This window comes from Bos taurus, chromosome 10 (genome assembly GCF_002263795.3).
Source record: "Bos taurus isolate L1 Dominette 01449 registration number 42190680 breed Hereford chromosome 10, ARS-UCD2.0, whole genome shotgun sequence".
Classification (NCBI taxonomy): Eukaryota; Metazoa; Chordata; class Mammalia; order Artiodactyla; family Bovidae; genus Bos; species Bos taurus.
Genome location: NC_037337.1, coordinates 54971719 through 54998944, shown reverse-complemented (window position 1 = coordinate 54998944; position 27226 = coordinate 54971719). Strand labels below are relative to the sequence as shown.

Sequence of the window (27226 nt, the reverse complement as noted above, 5' to 3'; positions counted from 1 at the left end):
ACTTAGTGGGCGGAAGAGCAACGAGCGCCGCTTCAGCCATCCATTGCTGGGGACGTTGGCTGCTGGCGGTCCCCAGTGGACCTCAAAGCTGATGCAGAATGGAGCGAGACGACGGCGGAGGCGGCGGCCTCTTTTTCCGCGGTCTCCAGAACCGCTCTCATGAGAAGACGAAGCTGCGAACGAGAAAGTCCACCTTGTATCTCAGCCCGCAGAAGAGCACCGGGCGCTGTGGGGGTGAGTGAGGGGGTGTGGACGCCGAGCTGGGTGGTGATGGCGGGAAATCGGCGACCCTGAACGAGGGCTCCATCTACTGGGAGGCCGGGAGTTGGGGGGGGCGTGGTGCGCCAAGAAATTGCGTTGCGCTGGAGATGGGATTCTAGATCCCCGTCTCTTGCAGGGCACTGTATTCTGCATTGTTTTGTGCCAGCTTTCCGTAGCCATGTGAAGTGAATAAGCATGATGTGGCCATCCCAAGTCAGCGAGGGAGTGGCCACCCTGACCCAGTGTTTCCAAAGTTTCGTATCTACGGAGGGCTGATTCCTGGAGTGGAACCAGGTCTGACCCCCCGCCACATTGCTTTTTCCTGCTGGCCCCTCCGCCTTTTCTTTGGTCTCGACCCCAGCAAGTGGGATTCTGATCTGTCGGAGTGGGTTTGTAGATAGGTTCCTCATTCATTCATTATATATTGCGTGCCTTGTATGTGCCGAAGGCTGTTATTTAAGGGCCAGTTCTGAGTACAGTTTTTTCTGCCTAAGGCCACAAAGAGGAGAAAAGGAGAGAACAAGGTTTTCGGACAGCAGATACAGTCCAGTAGGGAGGTTTGTTTCTGAAAGATTAAAGTTCACAAGGGGCACTACGTGGTGTTGAATGCACCAGTGAGAACATTTAAAATGTATTCCTGCATTCTTTGACCTAAATCACAGCAGGATCCTCTATGACTCACCTCCTAGTGTAATGGAAATAAAAACAAAAATAAACCAGTGGGCCCTAATTAAACTTAAAAGCTTTTGCACTACTAAGAAAACTATAAGCAAGGTGAAAAGACAACACTCAGAATGGGAGAAGATAACAAATTAAACTGACAAAGAATCTTCAAAATATATAAGTAGCCCTTGCAGCTCAATACCAGAAAAACAAACAACCCAATCAAAAAGTGGACAGAAGACATGAACATACATTTCTCCAAAGAAGACATACAGATGGCTAAGAAACACATGAAAAGATGCAGAACATTGCTCATTAGAGAAATGCAAATCAAAACCACAATGAGGTATCATCTCACACCAGTCAGAATGGCCATCATCAAAAAGTTTACAAACAATAAATGCTGGAGAGGGTGTGAAGAAAAGGGAACCTTCTTACACTGTTGGTGGGAATGCAAACTGATACCACCAATGGAGAACAGTATGGAGACTCCTTAAAAAACTAGGGATAAAACTACCATACAACCCAGAAATCTCACTACTGGGCATATACTCTGAGGAAACCAGAATTGAAAAATACACGTTGTCTTGAATTGAAAAAGTACCCCAATGTTCATTGCTGCACTATTTACAATAGCTATTACATGGAAGCAACCTAGTTGTCCATTGGAAAATAGTACACATACACAATGGAATATTACTCAGCTCTAAAAAGGAATGCATTTGAGTCAGTTCTAATGAGGTGTATGAGCCTAGACCCTGTCAGAGTGAAGTATGAAAGACAAATGTCATATATTAGTTCATGTGTATGTTGACAACTGAACGATGGAATCTAGAAAGATGGTGCCAGTGTGCAGGGAAGCATAGGCACAGACATAAAGAACAGACATTTTGGACCCAGAGAAGGAGAGGGTGGGATGATTTGCGAGAATAGCATTGAAACATGTATGTTACCTATGTAAAATAATAGCCAATGGAAGTCTGAGTATGACATGGGGCACTCAAAGGCAGCGCTCTGTGACAACCTGGAGGGATGGGGTGGGGGTGGGGGGTTAGGGAGGGAGGGAGGGGACACATGTTATACCTGTGGCCAGTTCATGTTGATGCATGGCAAAACCATCACAATATTTTAATTACCCTCCAATTTTAAAAAAGGAAATGTTCCTGAAGAATAAGGAATGAAAGTGCAGGAACCCAGAATGATAGTAAAAGACTCACAGTGGATCAGAGGCAGGCTGCAAACTCAAGTTGCCAGGAGACAGAAGAGGCAAGGCTAAATACAAGTAAGAAGTCAAAGGACCCTATATTTCAGTACCAGCCAGTTGTTTGCCAGTTGAGCTCTATGTTGCCAGATCTTAAGGAGTTTTGATATGCTACAATACAGATGTTAACATAAAATCTGATTTTTAAGTGTTGGCAACTAAATTCACATTTAAAAAATCCGTAGTGTGTAAGATGTCCATTTGTGGTTAAGAGGACTGGAGTCAACATACAGACCTGGTTTTGAATCCTGTTTTACAACCTTTCTAACTTGGGAGAAGGCAGTTTAACTTCTGAGCCTCAGTTTTCTCCTATAAAATAGGGCTAATGCTACCTTCCCCCTAGCAATGAGGACTAAATGACATAGTGCATGTAAAGGAATGAATTCAGTGCCTAGCATACAAAAGCATCAATAAGGACTATTTAAAGTGTACAAAGGACCATTTTATATGCCAGTATATGCACATATACAAAATGTTGCTTCCGAAGTTAGTAATTTGTTAGCTGGTTTCTTTCATTATATACACATGTATTAGCTTAAGGCCTTAGTTAACCCAATCTCTTTTTCAAAATGTATCTTAATATATGATTTGTTAAATGAAAGGAGTGGTAATCCCCCATTGATAAGGCTATGGCGCTTTGCCTAACCTCCCACCCAGGTCTGCTTTTGAGTAGTGTGGAGGGGCTGGAATTCACTACTGCACTTTAACAGAGCCTGAGCAAGGGGCCCATCAGAGCAGATTTTTGTTCTCCAAGTGGAAGTTGCCTGACTCTTGTGCTACAATTACCTGTTTGTTCATTTTTTTCAGATCTTGGTGAAAACATTTATCTGGTCTTGTTTATCATAGCATTACGAATATGTAACTGCTTTTTAGTCCAGACAAGTTTTGTTCCAGATGAATACTGGCAGTCTCTTGAAGTTGCACATCGTATGGTTTTCAAATATCCTTTGTAGTTTTCTATTCCTGGACTAGAAATGTGTATTCATCTCAGAAACTGTGTCAGCTCTGACATGTTTTCAATCAATTTTCCATATCTTCTCCGAGTAATTTTAACCTATAAAAGTGTGCCATTATTTTAGGCTAATATTTCTTCTGTACTTTCTTTGGTGTTAATGTACTAAGCCTTTGGTATATATTCCCACAGTGCTCAGTAATGTGGAGGATATAGATGAAGTAAAAAACATTCCTGCTTTGAAGAAATTGTTTAGTTAGCCAACTACATTTTTATTTCCAATACCCTGTATAAAATACTATGTTTTTATTTAAGCTTCTTTGCTGAAAAATAAGTTTTATATGTAGAAATGAAAAGAGGTTCTGTTTCAATGCTACTTAACATTAGTCCTTAATATTACTAATTATGGTTATTTGACCTGGGAATGGACAGAAAGATTGAGGGGTTATACTTACCCCTTAATCTTTGCAAGCATTTACAAGATTCTGCATCTTTTGGGGAAAGACAGTGTTCATTTGCTGGTAAGTTTAAATAAAAGTAATCAAAATAGTCATTAACAGATTTCATCCTTTTTTTAAGGTTAATGTATATTAATATTAAATGTTAATGATAATTATTTATGCAAGTTTGTTTTTAAAATACTGTTGCTGAACTCTGTATCTGGGAAGCCCAGGGTTCAAAGACACACGGTGATGTGTAAGCGTTCAATATGTGCTAAAAACGTTAAGCATTAGTGTTCTGCTGTGAGAAATTCTATTAAGATATACAGATGTTCAGAATGACTATATATTATTTGTACTTTAAAAGTAAATTTCCTTCATAAAAGAATCACTTAAGAAAGTGATATATCTTATTTTTTTAACTTGTAAACATAAAGCCATGTTATGTGAGCCTATGAAAACTAAATACATATAAACCTACTCAGGATTTAGTGCTGAAATTAAAAATTAGGCAAATTAACTTGACAAAAATATATTGATATGTACAGTCATTGTGGTGTGTAGTAATTAACCATCAAGAGTGAGCAGGGTTGTAATTCCAAGATAATGAATTTCTGGGGTCAGTGGCCAAGAAAAGATACAAAAGAAGAACTAACGTTGCAGAAGTTTTTCTAACTTCATTATCAACATCCTTTAAGCTATCATCAAGTTGGACTCAACAGTTTGGCCCTTTCCCATTTTCTGTTCGGGAAGTGGCCCAGAATTCTAAAGGCAGCCCAAATCCTGAAAGGTTTTTTGAAGCCTGGAAAGACACTGAGGTTGTGGAGTTTGGTTTAGTTCTCTTTTTTTTAAAGGCTGTATTGTACCCTCCCCTTTACAATGATACCTAATTACCCATTAGTGAAAAACAAAGACCATATTGGTGAAATTGATGCTTCATTTAAGAATATCACAGGGAAGGAAAATTGAGAGCAGTAGGAGTTGTTTCTCCCATTAACACATGTAGAAGTTAGGAACTGTGAATTGTTTTTTCATCTCTCACGACTACCCACTAGCTTCTAGATATGCAGGATATTCATATTTGCCTAGGCAAATGTATATACTATCCCAGAAAATAGGTTAGATTATGAATGAAGGAGTCTTCAAGATAGAACTTGAACAGAGAACCATTATGATTCTGTCAGTCATCATACTCCCATCTTGATTATTTTAAAATAGATTATATAATTTTGAAACCAGAAGGTTGTCAGAGAAGTGATGAAGAAAACAGACCAAAGTCACTGCATATTAAAAGCTAAAAGTAGATCCTATGTCTACTTATTCACAGTCCAGTGCTCTTTCCAGATAACTTCTCTCTAAACTTCATAAGGTATGTGGACAGAATTAAGGATGGCTTAGAGCTCTGCTGTTCAATATAGAAGCCACCACTCACATGTGGCTACTCAAGACTGGAAATGCTAGAAATGTGGCTAGTCCAAATTGAGACGCGCTCTTAGTGTAAAATCCATACCAAATGTCAAAGAACTAGAGCAAAAGAAGAATGTAAAATATTTCTGTAATTTTTACATTGATTAAATGTTGAAATATTTTAGATATAATGAGTTAAATAAAAGTATTGAGGTTCATTTTACCTGTTTTGACATTTTTCACTTTTTGACTACTATAAGATTTAAAATTCAGTATATGGCTCACATTGTATTTATACTGGAGAGCACTGGCTTGGAATACTGTGAGAAGAGGAATAAGAAGGGAGACCTGTTGCAGTGGGAGCAGTGTACCATAGTGGGGGTTTTGAACAGTCAGAAGATGGCACAGAGACATCCAGCTCCTGGAACTTCAGGAAAGGAAGGGTCAGGATCTTAAAGAACAGGAATATAGAATGGTAAGCTACCAACAAAGGCCTAATCTTCAGGGTTCACTCCTGTCACATTCCGTCTTCTCTTTACTCCATCACACTAGTTTTTATTCTCCAGCAGCCATGTGTAACACTTTAATTCTTGTCAAGGCCTTATTATAACCTGGAAAATTATGATAAAGTCTGGAGAGACTGCTAACAACCAGAAATTTACAACTCCATTTATTTTTGTGTTCAGCTAAAATCTATCTACTTTTAAATTCAAGATTTTTACATAACACTTCAAAAAGTCCTATTTATCCAGGATAAACATCTCCAGTCTTAAAACCTCATAATCATCTTGTAATTTATTAATGTCTAATCTTAAAATGTGGGTCTTGAAACTGAACACAATAGTGAAAGCTAGGGCAAGTAGCTCAGAATATAGTGGCTCATTAAGTTCATAAATAACTATACTTATCTCAGTGCACAAGAATTCTTTTAGTATTTTAGTGGCTACCTCAACACTCAGCTCATATCAAGTTTGTAGCGAAATTAACTTTTCACATGAAGTATTTGCAGACCTGGGAAGTGAGGAGGAGGCTGATAGATTCTTTTGCAGGGCAAACAGAAGGTGAGTACAGAGGTGCCTTTTACTGTATATTACGGGCACAGTTTAAGTGGAATTATGAAGTACAATGTACCGTTATGATTTAAACATATACTTACAGAGTACTGATAAAGGACATAAAGCTAAAGTGTTAGAAATCACTGACAATTCAAAGTAAAGCAGCTCTAATTATAACGTAAAATTAGTGAAGTTTGATGCAATAAAATACAGATTTACATGTAAATTTTTAGAAACACATCTTCTGAACAAACTAAAATTAAGTTGTGATCTACCAGCAAGTGTTTAGTTTGTTAATGATGACTGTGACACATTTTAAAACTCAAAGATATTAATGTATGATATAGAATTAACTGTAATTGTTATAATACATTTACTTTCTTTTTATTCTTCTTTAATATCTGAAAACCATATTTCTATAATAATAGACTACAAAAAAAGAAGCAACTCACATTATTGATATTGCAGGATAGCAAAGCAATGTAGTTTAGTAGCTAAGAGCTTTGGAATCAGGCAGACGGGTTTGAACCCTGACCTCCACACTAACCAGCTCTGCAGTTTTGCAGATATCACTTAACCTCTCTGTCCCTGTTTTCTCATTTATAATCCTGTCTCATAGGATTGATAGAAGGACTGAATGAGCTGATATACATGAAGTACTTAGTATGATACTTAGCCCACAGTATTGTAAATGTTTCATTTAAAATTACCTACTGTTTTGCTAATGAAAACAACTAAATGTGCTTCTAAAATACAGCCTTCACACAATGAAATGGGCTGCTGGCTACTTAAAATTAATAGTATTGTAATACATATATTATAGAGAGAACGGGAAAGATAAAGCTATCTTTTGGTATTTCCATGAAAATTAATGCATTTTTTTTGGTAGAAAAACAGGTATTTTTGCCGAAGAACAGAACAATGCATCTTTTTTTAAAACTAAGAATGGCTTTCAATCAATGTTGGATAAGCTTGTTGATTTCTTATGGTTTTAAAGTGTGAACTAACCAGATGTTTTTAATATCTTTTTTTTTAACTAATGAAGATTTGGATTCCTAGACTTGCCCAAGCACTTCTGTCTGCTATAGCAGACTTGAGGCTTTACTCATTAATGAAGCAACTAGAAAATCAGCAAGTAGCACGATGGGTGGTAAGTTTAAAACACGTTAGAAAATCTATTTCCTTCATTTCTGTGAGCGTGAAGCACGTGAACAGGGCAGTCAACATGACTGATTTTCCCAAGGCAGTTTCAGAAGATAACTTGTACAACTTTACAAAGGCACTTCCATAACTCAGAACAGTAAGATGCAGGTGGACATGCTGTCTCCTTCTGAATGAGCCCTACGTGGCAGAAACCATTGGTGCCCTGCAACCCTAGAGAGGCCAAAGCCTAGGACACAGCCTTGGGAAGCACCATGACTCGGCTCAGTCCTTGTCTCACTTGCCATAATATTCAGTAGGAACAGTTCTAAACTATTGCCTACCACATGGACTACCTCAGCTGTTTACAATCCTTTCACTATTCCTCCAACTACCTGCAACTCAGGCCTAAGAATTCTCTTCTCACTGATGCACTCTTTCACTTTTGGCTAGAATAATGGAAAAAGTACAGAAGATTGTCTTCTGTTATTTGACTTACTTCACAGTGAGGAGATTCTCAATCTCCCATTCAAATCCTGAATGATTTTCCCAGTTAAACTATCCTAAAAAGAGTTATCAATTAAGTAAGCTTATATAAGCCAACTTAGAAATCTTAGTACCTTTTTTATATTTGTTGGCAAATATATTTCAAATTCCAGATAACCAATTTACCAACACATTTCTGAAATACAATTTAGTGTTAATTTATTAACATTATTATTAATATGACATTTCTGCAGATAGTGTGTTGATTTGCATTAAAGACAGATTACTTTAGCAATCGAGTCCTTCAAGGATTCAGTCAGTCTCTTTAATTTGTGCTTATATACACTGCCCAAGGCTGAACCTAAAACATCAGAGACATAATGCCTTTAAAATCCTTCCTCCAAAGTGGCAGTACTATGATCGTCTAGTTCAGGAAGAGCCTTTAACTTCACAAGAAGTTAATTGGGAACATGTTTTAAAGTCTGTATTGGAAGAGATAGGAAGCTGGTATGACATGTTTTAACATCCTTGAAGCAACTAAGAAGTTTCTTTTAAAGGCATTTGTTTTTCAGACTTAATGATGCTTCTGTTTGCATGTTCTACCTAAAAGTAGTTTATTAATTTAGTCAATTTCCAAATTAGAATTTAATGCTTTTTCCTGATAAGTCACTTTATGTGTGTGTGTGGTCTTCAATTTCCCTTCAGGAAACAGGACATTCCAAACCAGGTCAATAAAAATATCAAGAAAATGTCAGTAATATACTACAATTTGAGTAATACCGATTATTAAATTCTAGCTATGAATTTCAGTCTTTAAACTCTGCCGTCAAGGAATCTGCATTTTTTTATATCTTTTATTAGTGTGAAGTGAGATTTAAATCAAATGAAATGTACCTGAAAGAATAAACTTAACTTTAACAAATATAGATCTGATTATCATAGACATGTGTTTGATATAACTTCTTAAAAACGTTTGGGCATGCCCATTTTTAACATTAGACTTGCTTGCTATTTTCCTTAGAAGATAATACTAAGCTTTTCCATTTCCTACTCCATATATATTTGCTTATAATTGTTCTTAGTTTTTTTGCCAGTTATGCTCTTGGTTCACGTGGTATTGCTGTACCAGAACTCTTACAAACACCATGGAAACTGTTCTCACTATAATTGCACTTTTCTACTATCCTTTGGAAGGTTCAAAGTCTATGAACAGGTGAGTTACAGTACTGTTACAATTATGTACAAAACTCTAAAGCATGGTTTTGAAAAATCTTAAATTATTAATATATTGCAATATCCAGTGGACTCCCCCAGTATTCATGAAGGCTATCAGAACCACAAATTCACAGTTGATTACAGCAGGAAAGAGAGTTTAATAAAAGGACTGTTTACAAAGGTATAAACAATGTTTAGAAAAGCTAGTAAGGGGATACCATAGTATCTGATGGAGAAAGCGATGGCACCCCACTCCAGTACTCTTGCCTGGAAAATCCCATGGATGGAGGAGCCTGGTAGGCTGCAGTCCATGGGGTCGCTAAGAGTTGGACACGACTGAGCGCCTTCACTTTCACCTTTCACTTTCATGCACTGGAGAAGGCAATGGCAACCCACTCCAGTGTTCTTGCCTGGAGAATCCCAGGGATGGGGGAGCCTGGTGGGCTGCCGTCTAGGGGTCACACAGAGTCGGACAGGACTGAAGTGACTTAGCATAGCATAGCATAGTACCTGAGGGCTAGTCACACAGAAGTTTCTGTTATCCTTTGGCCTCAGGGAGTAAGGAGAGGAAACTTTCACTGAAATCCCTAGAACTCTTTTAGAGAGGACCCCAACAATACAGGGGTACAGCCAGCCTTTATCCAAGCAAGGTAAGAGCAGGGTGAATAACATACACTGACTCTTCTGCCCTCCAGTCAAAGAGAAGCCAAAGAGCAAGGCAGCCCACTGATACAGTCCAATAGGTCACCCTCCCTACACCCTGGGCAGGTGAAGAACAGAGTAGATCGTGAATGGCAAATAGAAAATACATGGACATGGTTTGGGTTTATATAAATTGGTATAAAATACTAAGAAAAAGGAACATCAGAATAGGGTTTCACTGTATTCTGGGCAGGTTGTCTGGAGGAGCTAATGTGTGGGAGAAGAGAGGAATGAGGCTATCATGGCATTTTGCCCTTCTCCAGAATTCAGATTTTATAAGTAGCAGGGTACCAGTAGCTTTGAGAAGCATGACACAATTAAACCTGATTTAGAATTCTCTCCTAGTAGCAATACTGAGGATATATTAAAAGGGAGAAAGCTAGAAAATCTGGGAATCTAGTTAAGAAGCTAGTATCCATTCTTCCTTATATACAAGTTTGTTGAGGATCAAACCAAATAACATCATTTCTGCATTAAGACTCTTGACTGCTAGAATAGGCATTCACTTTCGTTACCTATAGATGAGGATGTATAAACATTGATTTCTATCAAATGAGAATAGAGCCACTTTCAAGAATTAAATGAGAATCTGTAGACAGTGTGTCCTATTACACAGTAAGTGTTGAGTAAGTATTGACGGTGACAATAATATTAAGAAATATTTCTGCAAAATTAGAAATAATGACTATGAAAAGATTCCAAACAGGAGACACAACTATGAGAAGATTTTAGGCAAGTGAGAAGACTTGATGTAAAATCATGGCAATGAGAAGGAAAGTGGATGTATGGGATGAAAAGTTGGGATTTAAGGTGACTCCAAATTTTTAGACAGAAAATGAGTGATACTATTAAATACTAGACACTAAACAGGTTTGTGAGAAAGTTAAGGGGTTTATTTCATATACTTTGATTTTAAATTCCAGTAAGAATTATGTAGAAATATTCAGAAAGGAGTAAGAAATCCAAGTTGGAAAATTTGGAGTGAGGTTAGGTAGGACTAGATACATTTGGGCATCCTCTAGGTAGTTTCACTATGGCAGAATTTGCAATTAGGCTGACTACAAGTTCAGACCAAGCCAGAGGTGTTTTATTTCACCTGCTCAAGTGTTTTTGTTCTTTACCTTAACTACTTGGCAAATTTTTTAAATTGGGAGATTTTACCTAAAATCTTGATTTCTAGTTTCTCTTGAAAAAATGTAAGGCCTGGCAACATTCTGGGCCAAGCTTCCTTCATGACACTATTGGAGGTTCCATGCAAATTTTTATTACTTACCTGGTCTCCATAAGAATTTGAACTTGAAATCCCTATTACATCTTCACCAACATTGGACATTTCTTTATAGTTACTTATTAGTCAATAGGTATATCATAGTACCATAAAGTTCTTTTGCCACTGTCTGTCGCCTTGATGATTAAATTATTAGGTGCTCTCCTTCAACTATTTATTGAAAGAGGTCCTAATAGTAAAAACCCACATTTCTATCCATGATCATATAGGTTTTTACAGTAAGCTTTTTTAAAATCAGGTGTATATCTATATATGTATACACAGATATATGTATCTTTCAGATGGGCAAAACTACAAGCCTACTTTCTGAACAAAACCACATGTGCCCAGAAGCCCAACATTGCCTAAATAATCCCAATGGTTCTTTAAAAGAGTTTTTTTTTTCTCCCTTAGAAAATGTGTGACTGTCTTTTATTTTGGTAGGAGACACTTCCACCAGAAAAGGATTTGACAGAGTTTTATGGTTAAAAGTTGATATATCTCTCAGTAAATAAAACTAACATTAAGATTAGAATAACTTCTTACTTGGAAATACTAGAATATTAAGTAAAGCTGGAAAAGACCTTACATACTACCTCTTTTTTATGGACAAGAAAAATTAACAACCATAAAGTTCAGGTAAGTTCCCCATGTTCAGATAGCTATTTATACCAAAAAGAAAATGCTCTAATTAAAAAAATAAATATATATAATACCACAGAGTAAATAGATAACCTCTGAACTCACTTCCAAGTTGTCTTAATAATACCTTTTCCTTACGTATAGTGTGAAGTACTCATCCCTGGTGGCACTTGCCTTCATAATCCGTCCCACAGCTGTTATTCCATGGATACCTTTGCTGTTCAGACATTTCTGGCAAGAACAGAGAAAGCTTGATCTTATTCTGCATCAGTTTTTACCTGTAGGGTAAGTATGGCTACAATCCATCATATTAATTTTAATAAATTAAAGATTATGAACAAGATTTTACATCTTTTTAGTCAGGTATATCTTCTAATATCACTGAGAATTATCAGACCAAGGAAACATAGTATTTCCGATTTTATATTTTTAGTTGTGATTCTGAATATTTTAATTTGCTTAAATGATCCTGGGAGTTTTTCTAAATTAGAACTTTCCTATGCTTTATTTCTTAAATATTTTTCAAATATATTTTAAGGATATTTGATTCCTTCACATTTGTATCGGGTTTTATGATAACCATACAATATATATTCACATATTACCTGATTTCACAATTCTTGGATCTAGGCAATGTAGGTGTGTTTTTACTTTGTGATACAGAAAATGGAGGGCTTGATGAAATTAAACTAGCCAGTGTCACTGGGTTGCTATGATGAAAATGGGATTGAAGCCCAGGTTCTCTAACTATATTTTGAGCTCCTAGGATCAGAATTATACCAGGTACCTAGTGGAATATACAAAATAATTATTCATTGAAGGAATGAATGCACTTTGACACTTAAAACAGTGATCTTTTTAATATATTAGTATTCACTCTGTACAGGCTATTTCTGGTAGCTATTAAAAAAGGACAAAATCACATGGTGGCTAAGTTGCCACTATTGTCATTTCTCAGATTTATTAACTGTTTTGATTGTAAAGCATTCATTCAGCAAATATTTAATCCTGATATGTGCTAGGTGCTGTTCCAGATGCTAGAGATACAGCAATTTAACAAAACAAAGTCCATTCCTTCATGAATTATACATTCCAGTTCGGGGAGACAGCTAAAAACTATGATTAATTTATGTGTGAAAAACTTGAGAAGTGACAATGCATGCTGTAGGGAAAAATCATGAGAACCTTCAGCTGAAACTACAGACCCAGTCAATATCCTAAAAAGTTATGAGATCTTGAGTCAGAGATACCCAGCTAAGCTCTGCCTGGATTCTTAACCCACAGAAGCTGTGAGATAATAAATGCTCATAGTTTTAGGTTGCCAAAACATTTGGTGGTAATTCATTATGCAGCAATAGGTAATACAGAATTTATTACTTTTAAAAAGTTTAAATACAGCTTTTTTCAATGAAATATCTTTCAAAACGTGTAAATCCATATTCAGCTGGAGAAACTTTTGAAGCATTTTTAAAGTGGCTTTTGATGCTATATGCCACTAAGTCATATGCCATTGCTGGATTTTCAGTAGGTTCAAAGTGTTAGTCACCATTCTGTTTTGTTTTTCAGATTTGTCACTTTGAGTTTGTCTCTGATAATTGATCGTATTTTTTTTGGTCAAGTAAGTAAAATTAACCTTTTTTTTTTTAAGTTACTTTAATATAGTCACTTTATTACACTAAAAACTCAGCCTTACTTTTTAATCCATGAGTATTTAGAAACATAGGCAAACCATTTTTTTAATGATATGGGATATATTAGGGAAAAGCTAGTAGCATATGCCTTTGGTTCACTTTGCTGTACTTTCCATATAACAGAATTGTGTATTAATTGAAGTTCTAAGAAATCCATTTAAAGTACTATTGTCAGGTTTGTAACAATAAAGGTTAACTTTTAAATGATTTTAGTTAACTTCAATTATTCAGAATTCATTTTAACCAGAATATTCTTTAAGCATCTGGTTTAATCTTATTGGTAATAGATTTAGTATCGGTTCAGTTCAGTTCAGTCGCTCAGTCGTGTCCGACTCTTTACAACCCCATGAATCGCAGCACGCCAGGCCTCCCTGTCCATCACCAACTTCCGGAGTTCACCCAAACTCATGTCCATCGAGTCAGTGATGCCATCCAGCCATCTCATCCTCTGTCGTCCCCTTCTCCTCCTGCCCCCAACCCCTCCCAGCATCAGAGTCTTTTCCAGTGAGTCAACTCTTTGCATCAGGTGGCCAAAGTATTGGAGTTTCAGCTTTAGCATCATTCCTTCTAAAGAACACCCAGGACTGATCTCCTTTAGAACGGACTGGTTCGATCTCCTTGCGGTCCAAGGGACTCTCAAGAGTCTTCTCCAACACCATAGTTCAAAAGCATCAATATAGGTTTAATCTAATAATAATGGTAATAAGTTTAATTTAATTGGTAACAGCCTCTGGTTGATTTTTAGTTCCCTGTTTTTAAGTCACTTATAGGTCTGGAATCAGATGCTATTGTCTAAAGCCTAGTGTATTAAGATGTAAGATCTTGGACCAGTTATTCTTGCCAGTTTCCTTATCTGGAAATAATTGTGGTACTTGTCTCTTAAGGTTGGAGGATTAAATGAGATAACACATGTAAAATACTTACAACACTGCATGGCAAAAGTGAGCACTTAATGTTAGCTGCTATTGTTATTACCTACTTTATGCTGTTATGCTGTAATTCAAAGTGCAGTGTTTTCATAGCTTTATCTTAATAGGTAATGTGTGATGCCATAAGATGGTACTACAGTAAAATTTTTAATATGGGTACCAAACATATAAAAATTATTTTCATTAATTCTTTATGTCTACATGCTACACTGTCAAAATGGGCATAAACAATTATAATCTCTTGAATCTCAAAAACCTACTGTTTTGCAAAGAACACATTAATACTTTTAAAAAGTTAATAAATGATTTCACTGTTATTATAAATGATAATGAAAAGAGAACCATACAAAATCAATCGGACGCAGCAGAAGCAGTTCTTAGAAGTTCATAGTGATACAGGCTTTCCTCAAAAAACAAAGAAATTTTAAAATGAACAACCTAAACTTACCATGTAAAAAGTTAGAAAAAGAAAAACAAAACCAGAAGTCAGCAGAAAGAAGGAAATAATAAAGATCAGAGAGAAAATTAAGAGATGAAAAAAATCAGTAAAACCAAGAGCTGGTTCTCTGAAAGGGTAATAAACAAGATTGACAAACCTCTGGCCAGGCTCATCAAGAAGAAAAGACAGAGGACCCAATAAATTAAGAAATGAAAAAGGAAATGTTAACAACTGATACTGTATAAATACAAAGCAACATAATACTATGAACAACTATATGCCAACAAATCTGACAATCTAGAAGAAATGGACAAGTTTCTAGAAACATTCAGTCCACCAAAACTGAATCAAGAAGAAATTGATTCACTTCTTCTTGAATTGTGCTCTTTCAATCACTAGAGGAGAAATAGAATCTGTAAACAGACTCACTACAAACAGAAGTCCAGGACCAGATGGCTTCACAGGCAAATTCTACCAAACATGTGAAGAGCTTATACTGATCAGGATCACTCCCAAAGACATTCTAAGAAGCAAAACTAGACAAAGATATCACCAAAAGAGAAAATTACAGGCCAATACTTTTTATGAATATTGATGCAAAAATTCTCAACAAAATATTAGCAAACCAAATCCAAAGACACACAGAAAAGATTGTATACCACGACCAAGTGGGATTCATCCCAGGTTCACAAGGATGGGTCAACATAGGCAAATCAATGTGATACGACACATAAGCAGAAGACAGAAGCCACATGATCTCACTAGATGCAGAAAAAGCATTGCCATAACTCAACATTCATGATAAAAAAACTCTTGCCAAAGTGGGTATAGAAGGAATATATCTCAACATAATAAAAGCTATTTAAGACAAACCCATGGGCTTCCCAAGTGGCTCAATGGTGAAGAATATGATTGCCAATGCAGGAGACACAAGAGACGTGGGTTCAATACCTGGGTCAGGAAAATCCCCTTGGAGGAAGAAATGGCAACTCACTCCAGTATTCTTGCCTGGGGAAAATCCCATGGGTCGAGGAGCGTGGCAGGCTACAGTCCATGGGGTTGCAGAGTCAGACATGACTTGAGTGACTGAGCACACACGCATGACAAACCCATAGCCAATTTAATACCCAATGGTGAAAAGCTGAAAGCCTTCCCACTAAAATCTAGAAGAAGATAAGGATGCCTACTCTCACCTCTTCTACTCAACACAGTACTGGAAGTCCTAGCCATAGCAGTCAGATAATAAAAGAAATAAAAGGTATCCAAATTGGAAAGGAAGAGGCAAAATTGTCATTATAGCAGATAACATGATACCATCTATAGAAAACCCTGAAGACTCCACACATAAACTACTAAACTGATAAATGAACTCAGCAAGGTAGCAGGATACAAAATTATCATACATAAATCCTTTGCATTTATTTACACTAACAATGAAATATCAGAAAGGGAATGTAAAAAAAATAATACCTTTCAAAATCACACCACTCAAAATACTTAGGAACAAACCTGACCAGGGAGGTGAAAGGCTTATATACTGAGAACTATAAAACATTAACAAACGAAACTTAAGATGATTCAAAGAAATAGAAAAGATATCCCATGCACTTGCATTGAAAGAATTTATATTGTTAAAATGGCCATACTACCCAGAGAATCTACAGATTTAATGTGACTGCTCCTATCAAATTACTCATGACATTTTTCACAGAACTAGAACAATCCTAAAATTTATATGGAACTGTAAGAGACTCTGAATTGCTAAAGCAATCCTTCAGAAAAAGAACAAAGTAGGAGGCATAACCCTCCCAGACTTCAGACAATACTACAAAGTTACAGTAACAAATTGGCATGGTACTGGCACAAAAATGGATATATGGATCAATGGAAGTGAATAGAGAGCCCAGAAATAAACCCACACACCTACAGTCAATTAATCTTTGAAAAAGGAGGTAATAATATACAATGGAAAAAAAGACAGTCTCTTCAGCAACTGGTAATAGGAAAGTTGGACAGTTACCTATAAATTGATGAAGTTAGAATACCCTGTCTCACCATACACAAAAATAAACTCAAAATGGCTGCTTAAACATAAGACATGACACCATAAAACTCCCTAAAAGAGATCATACGCAAAATATTCTCTGATATAAATGATGCCAATGTTTTCTTAGGTCAGTCTCCCAAGGCAACAGAAATAAAAACAAATATAAACAAATGGGGATGGGGAACACATGTACACCCATGGCTGATTCATGTCAATGTATGGCAAAAACCACTACAATATTGTAAAGTAATTAGACTCCAATTAAAATAAATTTTTTAAAAAAGAAAAATACCCAAAAAGAAACCATAAAAAAGAAACAAAAAGACAACTTGAACAGGAGAAAATATTTGCAAATGATACAACCAACAAGGGACTTAATTTCCAGAATATGCCAACAGTTCATATAACTCAACAACAGAAAAACAAACAACCCAATCGAAAAGTGGGCAGAAAACCTAAACAGACATTTCTCCAAAGAAGAAATACAATGGCCAATAGGTACATGAAAAGATGTTCATCGTCACTATTAGAAAAATGCAAATCAAAATTACAGTGAGGTACCAGTTCACACTGGTCAGAATGGCCATCATTAAAAACTACAATTAACAAATGCATGAGAGAATGTGGAGAAAAGGGAACCCTCTTACACCTTTGGTGGGAATGTAAGCTTATGGTACAGCCACTATGGAAAACAGTATGAAGGTTCCTCAGAAAATGAAAAACAGAATTACCATGTGATCCAGCAATCCCACTCCTGGGACTTTTTCCACATATTGAGACAAAACTTAAATCTAAAAAGATACTGGCACCATTATGTTCATAGCAGCATTATTCACAATAGCCAAAACATGGAAACAATGTAAATATCCATTGACAGATAAATGGATAAACATACAACGGAATACTACTCAGCCATAAAAAAGACTGAAATAATGCCATGTGCAGCAACATGGATGCAACAAGAGATGATCATACTAAATGAAGTCAGTCAGATAAAGACAAATACCATTATCATTTATATGTGGAATCTATAAAATAGGACACAGATGAACCTATCTGTGAAACAAAAACAGACTCAGGGACATAAGAGAACAGGCTTGTGGTTGCCAAGGGGAAGAGGGTGGAGGGAGGGTTGGATTGGAAGTTTACGATTAGATGCAAATTATTATATGGACAATGGATAAACAAGATTCTATTATATAGCACAGGGAACTGTATTCAGTATACTATTATAAACCATAACAGTATAAAAAAGAATTATTACATATTCAAAATTATCAATGTAAACTACCTAGTATTCAGACTTCATTCTGATTTAATTTCATGATTATGCCAAATTCCCTAAGGCCAAAAACCCATACTTGGCATTAACACATTTCTATTTCTTTTTCCTTCAACTATCCCAGTGGACTCTGGTTCAATACAATTTTTTGAAATTCAATGTGCTACAGGATTTGGGATCATTTTATGGTTCTCATCCATGGCACTGGTACTTCAGTCAAGGATTTCCAGCTGTCCTGGGTACTCACTTACCCTTCTTTATTCATGGCTGCTTTCTGGCCCCAAAGAGGTACAGGATATTTTTGGTGACTGTGCTATGGACACTGCTAGTTTATAGGTAAGATTTTATTTGTTCAAATAGTTCATTTTTTAAATGTTACCAAGAAATTAAATTCTTTGAAAGGTAAACTATTTATCTTTTGCAGGTTCATTAATTCTTATGATTTGTTAGTGGGGATTATTTAGTAGATTGAAAATGCAGTGATTATGCTGGTTCTCAGGGCTTCCCTGGTGACTCAGTGGTAAAGAATCCGCCTGTAACACAAGAGACGTGGGTTCAATCCCTGGGTCGGGAAGATCCCTTGGAGAAAGAAATGGCAACCCACTCCAGTGTTCTTGCCTAGGAAATCCTATGGACAGAGGAGCCTGGTGGGCTGCAATTCATAGGGTTGGAAAGAGTCGGACACGACTTAGCGTTTAAATATCAAAATGCTGATGCTCAGACCATCTGAATACTTTTAATACATTCTCCAGATCTTCCCAACCCAGGGATCAAACCCAAGTCTCCTGCATTGCAGGCAGATTCTTTACAGTCTGAGCCACCAGGGAAGCCCTTCTGATACATATAGTTTGCTTAATAATATTATATTCAATTTTAAGAGGTTGAAAATTGTATTTGCTTTTAAAAAACAGAAACCACCACAATTTTAAGTACTGTAATTCTAAATGAAAATGTACATTTCTATTTGAAATTTGAGTAATATTACTTGCGTTGGTAACAGAAATCCCTTTTTTTAGAATGCAGTTGTACTTTAGAATTTCACTTTGACATCAACTGTTGGCATTACTTTTAACACATCATCACCACCATATAACTGAAAAATAGACTGATTCCTGAAGCATGAAATTCAGTCTCATAATTACAAAAACAGATGTTAATTATATTCATTTTAAATACATTAATTTCTTAAAGTATCATTTAATATGAGAAAATAATATCTTCTTTGAATATCTTCTTTTTATTATAGCATGTTGAGCCACAAAGAATTCAGGTTTATCTATCCAGTTTTACCATTTTGTATGGTGTTCTGTGGTAAGTATTTTTGTAAAATAGAGAAAAAAAAATAATAAACCAAGGACAATCAATGCTTATTAAACTCTAAAATATTATTTTCTACTAGGCTAAGTAAGGATTGCTCCTTAATTACAAATTGATTATATTACTGCAGCTTTCCCTTTCTGTAGCCAAAATATCCATTTTCTTCCCTAAATGCCCTTTTTCCTGTGTCCTGTAAAGTGAGATAAAAATATAAGGATCCAGCATCTATAGCACCTTTTGATGGTGGTCCTTCTGGCTGTTAGAAATCTTTCACTAAAAAGTAATACGTCTATTTCAGAATAGCTAATTTAAATTTATGGTTAAACTATAAGTTTTACATTCCACAAATGGAAAATTAATGTTGAAACTAGTTTTTAATGCTTTATATACATTTATCCTTTCAAGACTCAGTCCCAACGCATATGCAGTTTTTAACGTGATTCACACCTCTGGTTTCATTTGCCACCTTTCTCCGTATCTCCACTAGGTCTTTGCAGTAAGTTTTTTACATGTGACTTCTAAAAGTTTTATATTACTAAGCTCTGGAAAATATGAATTTTTATGTTGGTTTGGAAAATTTATGAATTGAAACTTTATTAACTTAAAGTTTAATTCAGAATGATTTGTTGGCTTGCTTCAAATATTAATCACTAAAAAAAGAAAAATCACTGGACTATGGAAGGAAGAAATGATAATCAAACTGGACCTGGAGGCTCATAAAAATGAGGGCATTAATGATATCAAACTTTTTACTTAAAAAACAAACAGAAAACCCTCCAAATTCATTAAGTAGCCTTCTTTGGTCAAGTATAAATATCATCTCCCATATCTCAGCTGTATGTACTCTCTTTAGACACAAACATACATATCTATATGTTTGAAATATCTGAAGTACTAAAATGAAAGTTAGTGTCATATAATATCTTTATATAGTCATACTTCATCTACAGATGCAGACACAAAAATATAAAAGTCTAAGAGCTACTTGGCAAGTCTTTAGAATAGTGGGATCATTTAACAGAACAATTCTGTTCATAAAATACTATTCAGATTTAGTTTTTTTCTTTTTAACAACCACTTGAGTTAGTTACAATTGTTTACTTTTCACCCAGGTGAACACTGCCAGATGCTACCAGAGGACAAATATTTCTGTGCACATTTTGGTTTCGTTAATTTAGGAACTTGGTTACATTTCATTTTTATAATCTGTTTTTTCCACCATTCTATTTCTCTGCTCTGTGTCTTTAATAGAGTGTTTTAAAGACTGAGTTGTCTAAATCCTCATTCCCATTCCAAGAGAGTGAATCTTTAAGTGGGAGGGTCTTGGTAACCTGTTTCCAGTCCCAAACACTGAGATAAAATGTTCATGTGGGTTGTAGAGACACCTTTCTAATGAAAAGAATCTGCTTTTCTTCCATCTTGTGTCCATTCAGATCCTTCAAGGACAGAGACCTAGAAAAACCCCTGATCTTCTCACAGGATGTGAGCTTTTCCCTCAGACACGTGTACCTAAGGTTCCTGAGTGAGCCAAAAATTCTGATTCCTTGGAGACTTGTACTTTCACTAAGAATTAGAACTGTTAGGCCGAGTTCCAACAACAAGACTAGTTAAGTAGTGAGTTCACCTAGACCAAAGTCTGGATGTTCAAGAATGATTTCAGACAACAGTCTCCTTGGAGTTCCAGATGTTTTAAATGGCACAGTTTTCTGGCCCAATTTTCTTTTCTAGCCACTTGAAATCTTGAGTTATATTGTACCTCAAATCTGTTTTTACTCTATTCTTATGTGACCCATATTAACCTGATTTTATATATACATGACAATTCTATTGGGGATTGCAGTGTAACAAGTCACCTCAACACTCAGTGGCTTACAATTATTTACAAATTGACAGCTCAGGTGGGTAGTTCTCCACTGAGCTCACTTATGCAAATATAATCAGCTGCGGAGGAGGTAGGCAGCTCTGCTGAACTAGGCTGGGCTGTCACATACTTGGGATTCAGCTGGCTATTGGTCAGGGTACCTCACCTCTGTTGGGGGCTCTCATTCTCCAGCAGGCTATCTGGTGCTGAACAAGCTGGGTGTAGGCAGGGATCCAAGGGAGGCCCAAGCATGGAACCGGCACACTGCCACTTCTACCACATTCTTTTAGTCAAACCAAGTCACAAAGCCAAGCTAAATTAAGAGGACAAACTTCAGGCTAGTGTGGGGACAAGACACAGGAAGAGAAATAACTACAGCTGTTTTTTTCAATCTACAGTAACTTGTCTTGCCTAATTTGAACTTTCCCCAATCCCACCCAAAACACCTTAATTCTAGATCAGAATGTTGGCTTTGATCCTTAGTGAACTGTATAACCTTGTACCTCAGTTTCCTTACCTGGAGAAGAAAGGTGTCACTAGTCTAATAATGCTGAAATTCTTAGAGTGAACTTGTCATTTGAGCTGTTTCCAGTTCTGGGCTGGGTTTTTGCTTAATCTGTTTTTACTACAGTGGCCGTTGCAGACCTGCTTGTCTCTGATTAGGCCACTTTGTTTTTCCATATTCTAATCTTTTTAGCCAAACCACACTTGTGCTGTTTCAAAAGTCAGATAACCAGTGTTACAGAACTGGTTCCCATACCCTCCCTCCAATGACCATGCTCAGAGGCATCACTTACACCCTCTTAATTTTCAGCATCTCCAGATTGCCCAACACAACAGTGAAAGAAACAAACAAACATAAATCTACTTCCAGAAACAGATCCATGCCACCACTCACAAACTGACCACTGAAAATCTCCCAGGAGCCTACTGGTATATTTTTCTAAGAATAATACATAGTTACATTTCCTCCAGAATTACTGAGACTTGTATGTACACAATCTGTCACTAGTGCTTGGGAGATAAAAGAGATAAGTAAATGGAATAAAAGCAAGTTCTATATATTTATCAACAATGTACCAGGACTGGCGCTGTACACACATTTCCCCCTAATATTTGAAAAAGGTACTGTTGTGGATGGGGAAACTAATGCCAAAGCTAGAATTCAAATCTGGATTCCCTATAGGTCAATTCCTTTTTCTAGAAAAAGGTCAAGACCTGGATGATACTGGACAATGACAGTGAATAGTCAAGAGAAATTACAAACATGACCCAATGCTTATTACATGTTTTTCCATGACAGCATTTCAGCTTGTAGTACACTTCCATTAAAGATTATATTTGCAATTAATATTCACTTACCTATAAGAAAAAAAATTACCAGTGTTACCATTCAATGTGTCTATCTTTATATAGGATACTCGCTAAACAACTTGAAAACATGGAAGAAACCAGCTCTAAGTTTTCTGTTTTTATCAAATATGCTCCTTGCCCTCTATACTGGTTTAGTTCATCAACGAGGTACTCTTGATGTCATGACTAATATTCAAGAACTCTCTTACAACAATACAAATGTATCTTCAGCTTCAGTACTTATGATGATGCCTTGTCATTCTACCCCTTATTACAGGTAATAAAAGTTGTTCACTAAATGCTATGACTATAAAAACTACTTTAAAACTCCTTTCAGATTCCTGAATTTAAATTAATTGGTCAAATGATTATAAGGCATTTGAAACTCCTGTTTATGTCAATGAAAATCATATACCACTTTTAAATATACTTTAATATTCAAAACAACTTACATTTAAATACTCTGATCAAATAAACTTATACAGTATTTTATACTACCTTTAAAAGGTACTCTTTGTAAAACAAAAAAAAAAAAATTCAGGTATCATTGATCTTAATACAAACCTTTGTGATACATCTTATATTTACATAATTTGTAAATGATCTCAGAACACAGGATTCAAGTCCAGATTTACTGATGGGGACTGCTGTCCTGGTCTTAAACCAGTGTTTTTACTTTCTTTAGGTATCAGCTGTCTTGCCTGTAAAAGTTAGGGAATTCAATTAGATGATATTCTAATGCTTGGATTAAGTGTGTCTGGGAAATAACAGTGAAAGTGCCTTAATTATGCAGGGCATTTAAAAATACATCATGGACACTAAGCTTGTATTTCAGGGAGCTATATACATCAATTGACTAATAAGGATAAAAGGACAAAAAAAACAGCTTTCCTTTAGAAAATTCTTTACCTGTCTAGAGTTAATCTGAAGTTAATTTTCCATGTGCACATTCAGTCAGTATCAAAGTTGGTATCATTTTACAGTAATTGTACACTTTTGGAATACTCTGCTTAACTCAATCATTAATGCCAATCATTAATAGGCTTTTTTGGAAAATTGGGATTGTCCAGCAAAAGCCAGTTAGATGGATGCAAGACCTCAAACAGCCCTTTAACTTGAAGATAGGATCTAGTCTATATAAAAAAGACTAGAGCTGAGAGAGGGATGTTCACTCTCCCCATATTCTCAGTAGTGGTAACTCCACAGAGAACAGGAATCCTAGAGGTACCATGATGCTCTCCCATACATGGTTGTAGTGACTGGTATCTTAGGCTTTGCATAGTTCACCTAGTTCTCATCTTAGGTTTTTCCAACAATGCACAATGGAGCATGCGCGCACACACACACACACACACAAGTATGATACCTACCTCTGAAATATAAGGCTGGCAGCCTTTTCTCAATTGTTTCTGCTTTCCCCTTGAAGCAAGACCTTCATCTTCAAAATTGTAAAAGTCATGAAAGTATTAAGATCCTGTGTAAATTTACTTTGTACACATTTCATAGATAAAAATAAACCTCTATCAAATATTTATATTAATTTTTCTGAGGCAAAGTTGTAAACATGGCTTTTTGCATGTCCCAAGTAACTGCTTAATCCATCTTTTCTGCTGCTGCTGCTGCTGCTAAGTCACTTCAGTCGTGTCTGACTCTGTGCGACCCCATAGACTACATATACTCTAATCTTCCAATGCCACAGTAAAACTGTTACTTATTTGGATTTTGATCCGTGAACCTATGTTGTTCTTTTTACTAAATCATACTTATATAAATATTTAAGAACAACAAAAGAAATAGGAAAAACTTGTCGCTTAAGAATTCAGAGCAGAAAGAGGAAAAGAAAAAAGAATTCTTTATCCTTTCGGGTTCATGACGAGTTTTCTGCTTTGCCAGATATTACTCTCTTATTAACAAGTAACATACCTGGTCCCAAAGCCCCTGTGCCTGGAACACCTACTAATGTTTGAGAGTATTGAGTCCCACAAGCTGCGGACTGACTTCCCACCTTCACATGGAGTTTCACTCTTTACTTTGGACTTGAGGTTATGCTACCTACACTGTATAAGAATCTTTGTCTCCATTTTTTGAGAAAACTGCATTAAAGATGTGCCTCTTCACCTTAAGTGAAACCCAGTTTAGATTCAGATTTCACATTTTGTTATGTAAACATGATGTATCTTAAGTGTAATTTGAAAACTGTCACAATTTTTTTTAACTTCTTGTAACTATAATGGTAACTTTCTTTTTATAGCCATGTCCACTACCCGCTTCCAATGAGATTTCTCCAGTGTCCCCCAGACCTGACTGGAAAAACTGATTATCTAGTTGAAGCAGATATGTTTTATCTAAATCCCTTAAAGTGGTTGTATATGGAGTTTCAAAATGATTCACAACTGCCTACTCACTTGATCATGTTCAGCGTCTTGGAGGAGGTAAGGGAATATGAAAAAAGGTATAATTTGGTATTTTATTTTATCTCAGGTTTAGCAAACACTCAGATAAATTTACAATATCACTTTTTTTAATGGTCCCTTACAACACATATTTTATTAACTGGTCTTTTCCCTGGTCAAAATCAGCCCTAGTTCTATAGAACTACCAAGGAATACGTGTTACTTACCATGAGTTATTTTATTATGAAATTGCATTGTTTTATTAAGAAAAAAGTTGCAGAAGAACAAATAGGTCATTCTTAAATTCATGAACAGTACTCAACAAAAGGTGGCTTTTATTTGCTTAAAAACATTTATTTCCTTCTAGGAAATAAGTCCTTTCCTAATTTCAAACAACTATGAGAGAACTGCCGTTTTCTTCCACACTCACTTTCCGGAGAGTCGAACTGGAAGTCACATATATGTCTATGAACGGAAGTTAAAAGGGAAACTCAACCAAAGATGAAATTCTGAACTATGTTTAGATCTTAGAGAAATAGAGATTGCTGAGCAGAAATATTCAGATGTTGCTGAGAGATGCTACTAAATACTGGGTAAAACTCATGGAACTAGCCAAAACCACTATGAACTGCTTTACCAAACAGCACTACTGAGGAAATGTATGGGAAAAAAATCACAATATAAAATCATATATTAATGCAATGCCAGATTTTAAATAAAGACCTTTAGTTTTCCTCATGGTGTAGTTTTATTGTTTCTTCCACAGTATTCAGATGTGCAAGAAATTTCACAAGAGAACAAGTCAGCAAGTTCATAAGAAGGCAGCAAATTCTTCACAAATCAACGGGCTCTTGAACCCACAAAAAGACAAGAAGCAAGTGTAAGGTTATAAAATGTTAAAGATGAAATTCCATCACAATGTACTTTTTCAAGCTCTACTGGAAATTTAACACAAATATCAGTGTTAATTACACTTTGTCATGTATGATTTGAGCTTGCTTTAAGCTCATACACTGAAAGGAAGTCTCATTTCATGCACAAAATGTGTTGCATGCTTGGCTTCCTTAATAAAACTACAGTTGAATATTTTCAGTGCCAAAAAAAAAAAAAAATTCAGCAAAACTAAACTACAGGAAAATGCAAGTTAGTAAGCTTTTGCTTGATACTTCTGAGTAATAATATAAAATCATCAAACTATACTTAGAAATGATAAAAAGACATTGTTATCTTGATAATTTCATCTTAGTTTCAACACCAAACAGTAAAGAAAGCATCCAAGTTTCTGTTACAGTTTTCTAATTTAACTTAGTTGTGAAGGTCAATATTTAGGATCAAAAGGTAACTGCCCCAATTCTATTTCAAGGTTTGCCATGTGTCTTCCATTAGTGCGACCATATTTATGCCATTTACCTTCCCTTTTATAAGGTTGTGGCTGAGGGTGCTTCTGCTCTTGTTTTCGATGCCTGGAGCTTTCAATATTTACCATACGTTGCTTTTTATCTGGTCGACTGAAAGCAGTAAACACATTTTTCATCCAGGTTAGAGTTAAATTTATTTAAACAAGAAACAATTTTAATGTTTTTTCTCCATTAATCTATTATCTGAACACTGAAAAAGGATAGTAAATGAATCTGAAGTATATAATCCTAGTATAACCATATAAAAAAGATTTCAGTGAGTTTATACTTTTATCCTACAGAAAGAAAAAATGGACAAACATAACTGTGCTGGCAAACAGGGGAAACACTCAAAAGATAAATAGAAATGTGACAATAAAATAATGAGATGTGTTTCCATTATTTTTTCTCCTTTCCTATTAAAATTAATTCCCCCTCCCCAAGTGGCTTCCTCCCTCAGCAGGGATACATACACAGTTCCAACAGAGTTCCTCCCTCCCTCCCTCTTTTCTGCATGCGCATGCATGCTCTAACAGCTAAGGCTTATAAACAATATCTACATGTAGTTCTTGATCTCCATAATCACACCTTTGTCACTACTTCAACAAAACACTCCATGGCCGTCCAATTCCCAACCAAGACATCCATTCTTTTTTTGGGGGGCGGGGGGGCAGCATGTAACATTATTCCTTTTACTTGAGATGATTTTCGATTTTCACAATGCCACTCTCTGCCCATCATTCATTCTCAGCCTTCTTTCTCTACAATCCCTTAGATGTTGGTGTTCTTCAGGAGTCTGATAAACACCTCCAGCCTAGACTATCTACATATACAGAGTCTGGACTAGAGACAGAGTCACATAACTAATGGCCAACAAATTCTCCCTACTTATGTCAATAAATACCAACCACAATTCTCATTTTCAATTCCCCTCACCCAAGCCCTGGTATTCCTTAGTGTAGCTAATGTCCATATATAACTAAACAGTTATATATATATAGAATATACATATATATACACACACAC

General features: G+C 36.0%; 2 protein-coding genes across 13 annotated transcripts in view; one reads left to right on the top strand and one right to left on the bottom strand.

Annotated features, from left to right (window-relative positions):
• The first annotated feature begins 54 nt into the window (after positions 1-54).
• PIGB (phosphatidylinositol glycan anchor biosynthesis class B) lies at positions 55-25537 on the top strand. Of its 3 annotated transcripts, none has more exons than XM_024997825.2 (13): positions 147-234; positions 2079-2206; positions 2993-3125; positions 3541-3658; positions 7085-7189; positions 8748-8878; positions 11636-11776; positions 13058-13109; positions 18004-18215; positions 19126-19190; positions 22474-22687; positions 24662-24842; positions 25171-25537. In XM_024997825.2, exons 3-13 carry the CDS (start codon positions 3115-3117, stop codon positions 25306-25308), a joined length of 1368 nt encoding a protein of 455 aa, XP_024853593.1. In that variant the 5' UTR covers positions 147-234; positions 2079-2206; positions 2993-3114; the 3' UTR covers positions 25309-25537. The 3 variants fall into 3 exon arrangements, with proteins under 3 accessions (NP_001071523.1, XP_024853593.1, XP_059746631.1); XM_059890648.1 differs by lacking the exon at positions 147-234 and adding an exon at positions 272-555; NM_001078055.1 differs by lacking the exon at positions 2079-2206 and having other exon boundaries at positions 55-234.
• Positions 25528-27226, bottom strand: part of CCPG1 (cell cycle progression 1) — a 42066-nt gene continuing 40367 nt past the window's right edge. For 8 of the 10 annotated variants that reach the window (XM_005211775.3, XM_005211782.3, XM_002690897.5 and 5 more), the window contains one exon: positions 25528-26311. In XM_005211775.3, the coding sequence (XP_005211832.1) occupies positions 26122-26311 (190 nt within the window). In that variant the 3' untranslated portion in view covers positions 25528-26121. The remainder of the gene's footprint in view (positions 26312-27226) is intronic. The other 2 variants (XM_024998021.2, XM_024998017.2) reach the window with 1 other exon arrangement.